Genomic DNA, 8,789 nt, shown 5'->3' with positions numbered 1-8,789 from the left:
ATATATGAAATGCATCTGCATGTGTATATAATAATGTCTTTTAACTCTTTGATCGTGGTTTGGTAAGCCGTAAGCCCAGACCTAGCTAATTGTGTTAGTTATAGCCTATCTTCGCAAACTTCTACGTATAAACTATCAAAACTTTGGTCACTTGTGTAAGTTGCAGAGTCGTGCTCACCATGTAATGAAAAAGACCACCGCTTTAGGCTCCCATCATATCTTAGGACTCCATATTTGAAATCTCTGTTTCAATTGGTTAACCTAGTATATAATTTTTTTTTAGTTTTAAATCCGGAAATATAGTTTGCTATTAATTTGTTTGTGCTAGTTGTTAACTAATCAGTTATTACACGTTATTTAAGACACTGATTTTTTTTGTTTAATCTAAATTCATAAAATTATTTCTTTTACACATTTTTGTCCTCGTTCTTTCAAAAATTTGTATCATTAATCTTGTACATTCACATAATTCTTTATATCTAGAATATTATCTTAATATTATTAACTTTGCCTTAAAAATTTCTAAATCAAAATACACTCCATTAGATAATTATATATACAAAATAATCATAAATAATCTATTTGTTTTTTGTTTTTAGTCAAATGTATACCTTCTATTTTTTTGTAAAGTTTAGTACATTTTTTTGCTAAATTTAGTTTAATACATTTTTCAAGGTTTTATATAATAAATGTTCAATACTGAATAATGAAATACTTTTTAGGCCTTAGCCCCCGACTAGCTTCGCACGGCACTGGTAAGTTGTAACAAAACTTTGTATTTGACACTGTATTTTCAAGACAATTATGCAAACAACTAAACATGGTGAAGTTAGGTCTAGAATGGTCCGTGTCCACTCGTTTCGAGAACTTCCTATCCAATTTACCCCACAAGATTTGGCGAATCTATATGCCCATCCATTTGATTGCTATTCACGTTTCAAAAGCAAACAAAATGATATCGAAATGCCGAAGATGTCCCCAGATATTCCCGCCGAAATGTTGGTAGAAAAATTCAGAATTCAGAAAAATAATAAATGTTGAACATGGAGCGAATCGATCAACATGTCGCTAGGGACCGACCCTTTTTAATACCACTACAATAAAACGCTAAATTAAGAAATTTGAAAACTGAAAGCTCACGCCATGTATCTGTGGAGTTATTTCTGTTTTCTTCGCATTTTAATGAAACACTAGACATAACGAGGTTTAGTTGTATAATCATAGTACATGTCTTTATAAAAGTCTATTTGGATAATTCTTCGATGTAAATAATTAGTAATAGGGTGCGATGAAAAAAAAAATGAGTCAAAAAAAATAATAATAATAATTAGTAATATATATGGTGATTTGTTATCAATAATCCAGGGTTCCTGCCCCAGACTCCACTAGTTGAAAAAAGAAGAAGAGTAAGAGCATGAGATTTTCATTTTCCCATGTTTGAACAGTCATGGGTTTGCTCTCTGTCGAGGAGTGCCGATTCCTATCTAGCCAATTGAATTGTTTGATCTAAGTAGACAAAACTTTGGTTTTTTAGGACATCAGCTGTGGTTAGAAACTAATGGAATCTCTTAAATAAAAATTTAATCATATTTTACCTTTTCAATAATCGAAGGCACTAAATTTGTTATATTTGGCATTCGAGTTTTTAAAAATTTTAAAGAAGTTTTTCTGCAAAAACTATTAGAAGCATGGTAATTCACATTCCCTGGTTTTATAATTTATAGCCATTAGTACCGTACAATACAATTGCACAAAAGCATTCCAGGGAACTAAAACTCCAACGACAAACCCAAATACACAATAAAATCAACATACAACGATTCATCTAAAAAAGATTCAACGACCACAAAGAAACCCCATTACGATGCGAAATAAAAACAAATCAAATCACATTGAGTTTTGGCAGTCTTCAGTAATCAGTGGTGGGCAATTGCTCGTGGCCGTTTTGGTTGATGAAGACAAACTCGTAGATGAGTCCAGCGAGTCCACCACCGACAAGAGGACCAGCCCAGTAGATCCAGTGGTTGGTCCACGTCCAGCTCACGACGGCTGGTCCAAAAGCCACGGCTGGGTTCATGGAGGCTCCGCTGAAAGCTCCACCAGCGAGGATGTTAGCTCCGACGATGAAACCTATGGCGATTGGTGCGATTGTTCCGAGACTACCGTTCTTGGGGTCGACGGCTGTGGCGTAGACGGTGTAGACAAGCCCGAAGGTCATCACGATCTCGAAGACGAAACCGTTTAAGGATTCAACTCCAGCAGAGAGACCAAAAGCTGGAACTGCCTGAACATTTTTTTTAAAAGGAAGGTTTAATTACTTGTCCAATAAGTTAGGTCAAAAGCATGGTTTTAATTGGAATATTCATACAAACCGAACCCAAAAGAACTTGGTCCAAAATCATTTCAACTAGTTTGATTGTTTTTATTTTTTTATTTATGTAGAATAAGATCAAATCCACAAATTTTAACATTCTTACGTAAATAGGTAAAGGTAAAACACATTTTACAAGAAAATTAACCCTAATTAATTGAACTCATTTTCTAAAAGACTAAAACCATTCATATTCAGGCGATTTAGTAATTAGACGGTAAGGACGTTACCAAGCCACCGGTGGCGAATTTAAGGAGGAGACAAGCGACGACTGAGCCAAGAAGCTGAGCAATCCAATAGAGGATACCACGGAGGAGAGTGATGTTCCCACCGACGAAAGCACCGAAGGTAACGGCGGGGTTAACGTGACCACCAGAGATGTTAGCACCGACGGAAACAGCGACGAATAGACCGAAAGCATGAGCTAAAGCAGCGGCGACGAGGCCTGAAGGAGTGGTGGCACCATTGTCAGTGAGCTTGTTGAAAGCGATTCCGGAGCCTGAGCCGGCGAAGACAAAGATCAAAGTCGAGATAAACTCAGCGAGCGCCGCCCTAAGTGCGCTGGGGTGAGTCACTTCTTCTTGGACTCCGCCGATGGCAATGTTTCTGATCGGCATGATCGATGGGAGTTAATTGGTTTGAAGTTAAAATGTTTTGAGAGAGAGAGAGAGAGAGTTATGGGTTTATTTGTGTAGTGATTGGTCTGATTTTCGTTTGTGTGTTTAGGCATATATATAGCCAAGTTTGTGTGCGTGTCAAATTGTAGATAACGGCGATACATAATACAAACTACTAGGTTACTATCTTTGTGGAATATTCGAGCCAAAAAGGTTTATATAGTATGGAACTTCTAAAAATATTTGAGTGTAATTGTTTTTGAAATATATACATGTTGAATTGTCTCTCATAATTATATAGTTTACCAATAAAGTTACTATTCCAAAATAGTCGGATATTTCTACCATTTATTTCATATTATCAGGAGTAGAAATGTTTATCCGAACTTAGTTGTAAAAGAGGTTAAACCCAAAAGTGTTTTATTTTTCTATGTAAAGTAGACATGGTCGGTTAATTTTGTTCCTAAAAATACTCTTTCTCTGATCAAAATTTGATTTTACCATACAACAAAATATTATACTTTGTTTTTTTTTTTTTTTTTTTTTTTTTTTTGTAAATGGCATTCATATTTAAAGCAAAAAGAAAAAAAATATTACAAACCCAGCTTTAGTGTTTAACGAGTCCTGCCCAATTCAAAAGGAAACACATAGTTATGAATTAAAGTCAGCCCAGGTGAAAAATTAAAGTGGTGTAAGCCCATTAGTCGAATAGTGATGGCCCCTTTGGTTTCTCCGTAGTTTTGTCGTTGGGAAAGAGATGGCGGAACAGAGAGAAGGGTGGAGAAGAAATCACCAGACGAGATAGAGATGATGATTTGCCATGCTGTCTACTACCCAATCGTCAGCCAGCACTGCATCATAGTAGATGAAGTCGTCGGTTGAGAAACTCGAAGCGACGATATCCTGTTTCTGATCTGCCTGTCTATGATCAGGAATAAGGAATCCTTGTCTCTGAAGATACCTCTATGAAGTCTGCTGTTGCGTTCATTCCATATCCAGTAAATGGTGGCCTTTACCGCCATGAGAGTCAAGCGCCTGATAGAACGGTTCGCAGAGAGACCCTGCAGTTGCGTAAGAGTATCATTCCAGGAATGAAGTGCAAGCAGGTTACATCGCTGGGCAATTCCAGACCAGAGAGCATGAGTGTAATCGCAGTTGAAAAAAAGATGATCTCTTGATTCATTCTCTGAGTTACAGAGGAGGCATAGCGGGTTCACAGTCAAGCCCCAGCTGAGAAGTCTGTCTTTGTTGATTACACTTTGTTGCGATCTGAAAGAATACATGCTCCTATTTCACAAGTAAAAAGTCATATTGTCAGTATAGTTGAAAAGGACTTTGCTAAAGTTCTTTGTTTTAGCAAAGAAATTGGCAAAGATCGTATGATACGGTCGAACCAGACCAAAAAGCGGTTTACTATCAAACCGCGACGGTTAGAAGAAAGGGAAGTCACATGGTTGGTCCCATTTTGATCACGTGTCGGTCGGTTTATAGAGAGATAAGGTTAGTGAATGGGATACAGTTGGCTTTGTCACTGACCAATCACAAGTGCCAGACTGTCCTTACTCCCTTCCACTTTTGTAGACCATTACTTTCCTTAATTTTCTCATGTTTTTATTTTTCTTTGGTGCCCATATTCATATCTCTTGAATCTTGAATCTTCTGATTAACTGTGTTCATCTATAATCATTTTTATTATTTTCTCCTTTTCTTTTGCTGGGAAATTTTTTCTAGTAACTTTCTTGATTTCCCTCATTCTTCATATATTAGTTCTTGATTTATCTCACCCTTCTCATAAACTATAGAGTATATGCTTCGGAAATGAAATAACAAATAAGTGATCCTATTAGATTCTGTTTCATCTTGGTTCAACTATTTTTATAATAAAATAATGAATCAGCAATTGCTATTTTATATTATTTTATTTTGTTATTTTAACTTTTTCCTACCATCATCCCTCGTATATACTATATCTATTGCTGATTTATTAGTTTATTATAAATCCATATAAAAATGAAAAAATAGCTTTCAGAACATTTTTACTGAAATTATTTTTAAAGTTTTTCACTGATAAAATGAAAAAAAAAATATTAAAATGAGATGAGATTTTAAATGTTCAGAAATTCTGAAAACATTTGATTTTATATCAATAAATTATAATAAACAACTATGTGATAAAAAATTATAATAAACAACTTTTTTTTTTGTCAACCTTATAATAAACAACTATGTAATTAAAATGTATAAGCATATTGTTAGTAAATCAATAAGATACTATTACTATCAACAATGATGTTCTTGGTACAACACTTGTTACGAGACCGAGACATTATTATTCACTATTATCAAATCAAACTAATTATTATAGAAGAACGCAATAATGGACTGGCCTGTGAAGCTTTTTCTCCATTATAGCCGTCCTGACACAATGGCCGGTGGCCAATTTATAGACCGCTCAAGTTTTCTTTTGTTCCCAGATATTTAAATAAATGCTTTACGAAGATGTTGAAATTTCGTAAAAGTTTTACATAAATATACCGTTAGAAGTTTTTTTTTTTTGTTCAAGGGACCCTTTAAAGTCATGCAGCTGTGATTACATCGTTTAAAATTATAAGAGTGGTAAAATAATAAATTGTGCGAAAAATATAGTTTATGCAAAACGGATAGCGGATACAAAAGACTAACGAACGAAAACAATGAATAACGAGTAAATTGACTGCATGTAATGTAATTAATAACTATTGAGTTTTAACCAAATTTCATACTGTGAAGAATGTATTAGACGAATTTGAAGTTTTGAACTCAAATGGTTGCGCAGATGATACTAACATAAACCATAAGTTATAATCTTTGAACAGTGATCTTTACAATATATTAGTTGATAACAATAATATCTAGCTAGTTAAAACGTATGTTCAAAATGAACAAAAATTAATCACGTATATATATATATTTTTTTTTTCTTTTTTCTTTTTTGCAAACGAGTGTAACATATTTTCTATATGAAGACACCCGTTTTACTGTCTCTTTATTATTTTAAAGAACTCTTGCATGGTATAACAATTACCGATATAAATCATTGATATATATACTAATACAAACACATACATAACCCACAAATTTACAGCATTTGTGAAACTTGTTTAAAACATATGGAACTCATAAGGCAATTCTAAAAAAACATACGGAACTTATATAAAGTAATTTACCAACAAGAACATATATATTTTTATAACATATTGTTTTTACCAACAAAAACATATATATTATCATAATTCTGTATATGTTGGATTACAATCTTCCATAAACTAATACAGTCGTGCTACGATGATTACATAATTTTACTATTTGAAGATTGTATCGCTAGCTTAAACCATATCGATTTTTAGGCGAGGCATTGCTAAAGAAAAAAAAAATATACAGACAACTGAAAACCTAATTTTGATTTTTGTTTTGGTTATTTCACAAATAACCCCATAGAGTAATCTATCAGACGGGAAAAAGCCAAAATAATAGTACTATTAATAACGATTGGGTCACAAGAATATGCTTTTAGGAAATGAGTCTAGCTAAACTTACGCTTTCATAATTAATCAAGGACAAACAAACAGATTAGGTAAAGTATATTTAAAATAATGAGAGCATCTAATCATTTTTACGAACTTTTAATACTTCATTAAGCATTAACGAAAACAAATAAATGGTCGCGGTCGCGTATACGTGGACCATGTGTGAGTGTATTTTTGGATGCTTTAAAGTTTAGATAGGGTTTAGAAAATCTAAAGTTATCTATTTACAAGACACAATAAATGGTGTGGAAGTGCTCTTGTTTCGTGGGCTCATGCTCATATGCTTAATTAGAATCACTTGTGTAGAGTTTATATATATATGTTTTCTTCTTATAAATTATGGATCGATACCGTTTTGTTTGAATTGAACATAATGTATGCGGAGCATAATTTATAAGATGGTAAATGATTTTAGTGAACATAATGATGTGATGGACAACAGCAATCTAAAAGAAGCCCCATTAGATTTTCTTTACTTTGTTTAACGTATTTTGATGATATAGAAGGTTCTCATTAATATCAATCAAAATATTAGAAATGTCAAAAAAAAAATTCTATTTAACTTATACCTATTTAATTAAATGAAATCACAGATTACCATTAAAGACCATATGAAGACATATTAAAACCGATATCACATATAAAAGCATTTTCAACATCACTATTTAAAATCTTCTCTAAACCTACTTCATTTTCTAATAGAGTAAATGAGATTGTTTAAAGAAAAAGAGTAGATAAGATTATTCTAAAAATAAAATAATAATATGTCTTCATTATTTCAGTTTTATTTTAAAAGGGAGTAAGGTTAAAGTAAAATTCCAATTCACTACATTTTTTTGAAAAAATATGGAGGTATCAGATATGCATTGGTAATACCATGATAATTCCTTGTTAAAGCAATCTCTACTATTTTCGTTAAAACTATATAATTTATGTCTGGCCGGTCGACCATTCATGATAGTTTGAGTAACATCCTAACTAATATATAATCCATTATTGTCTCTTAATAAATTATTTTGGCTGACAAAAAAATCTTAGTATTTTAGAAGAAATAAGAATAAGACAACGAATTGAGATTAGAATACTACCAAACAGATAACGTTTTATATTTTTAAGTATTAGTGGGAAAATAATTGAGAGAATGACTTTGTATAGGGATCGACAATGGGACTATTATATAAACAGCATTTGTCCAAAATAAATGGTTACTATGTAAATGTCACCTCGCATTTTAAATCACGAACCGGCGATGACCAATTCTACATGATTAGTCCTTTTTTATTTTTATATGCGAAAGTGTTATCCTCTTTCTATTAATTGAAAAATACTAATATATTTCTTCTATTATTGTATTTATCCAAAGACTGAAAGACATGTAGTATAGTATATGTATATCAGTACATTTAGCATCTCATGCGTTCAAAAAAGACCCGGTCTATAACTTCGTTTTCTATCAGTACATTTAACATCTCACTAGATTTTGATCCGCGCTTAGAAAGCGCGGGTTTATTTTTGAAATTAAATACATTCTTCTTATATAAGAGATAATGTATAGGTTTGAGTACATTTACCCGAGTACACTGAATCGTACCAAACTGAAAAAAAAACTCAAAATTAAGCTGAATTTCATAAATAATCGAGCATAGAAAAAATATAAACCAAAGTAAGGACCAAATGAATACTTAAAATTTTAAAATACAAATTATATACCTATTAAACATAACTAAACCATTAAAAGTTTATACTATTAATAAAATTATATGTGGTAATGATCACATTTGAATAATCTATCATATATCCATATGGATTTATTGTTAGAACAATTATATAATAGATTATGAAAAAATAATAAATGAATTCATTTAAATTATGTAAAGTATTTATATAGTTAGAGAAATATAAGTTAAGACCAAATAAATAGTTAAGTCTAATGAAATGGTCCAACAACCTTGTTTAAGTAGATTTTTTAGGAGTGATTCCCTTTTAATAGTATAGATGCGTTCATCAATGACCCCGTCTATAACTTCGTTTTCTGTTTTTGAATTGCTATTACACACGAAAGAGTGATAAATCGGATTTACCAAAAAATACCACAACTCGTGATTAATCTTCACTAGAAAGGTGAACAAATTGCATTATGGATTTCCACTAATGGAAAGCTGCATGGTCCAGTGCCAGGGGATAGTTTGACATATCTAATAATTGATCAATTTGAAAACCTGACATTAAAACTTG

At 32.3% G+C, this 8,789-nt stretch overlaps 1 protein-coding gene across 1 annotated transcript; it reads right to left on the bottom strand.

Moving 5' to 3' along the window:
* Positions 1-1,680: 1,680 nt before the first annotated feature.
* Positions 1,681-3,094, bottom strand: LOC103875293 (aquaporin TIP1-2). The gene is made up of 2 exons (XM_009153802.2): positions 2,602-3,094; positions 1,681-2,284 (listed from the first exon to the last, which is right to left on the bottom strand). The coding sequence occupies exons 1-2, from the start codon at positions 2,986-2,988 to the stop codon at positions 1,910-1,912; spliced, it is 762 nt and encodes a 253-aa protein (XP_009152050.2). The 5' UTR covers positions 2,989-3,094; the 3' UTR covers positions 1,681-1,909.
* Positions 3,095-8,789: the final 5,695 nt, after the last annotated feature.

This window comes from Brassica rapa, chromosome A06, assembly GCF_000309985.2.
Source record: "Brassica rapa cultivar Chiifu-401-42 chromosome A06, CAAS_Brap_v3.01, whole genome shotgun sequence".
Taxonomy (NCBI): Eukaryota; Viridiplantae; Streptophyta; class Magnoliopsida; order Brassicales; family Brassicaceae; genus Brassica; species Brassica rapa.
Note: the sequence above shows the minus strand (reverse complement) of the source record. Positions and strands in the feature narration are given on the sequence as shown.

Coding starts and splice junctions, on each gene's coding strand:
- LOC103875293 (XM_009153802.2), bottom strand. CDS start 2,988: ATGCCGATCAGAAACATTGCCATCGGCGGAGTCCAAGAAGAAGTGACT. Junction 2,285..2,601: donor AATTCGCCACCGGTGGCTTG/GTAACGTCCTTA, acceptor AAAAATGTTCAG/GCAGTTCCAGCTTTTGGTCT.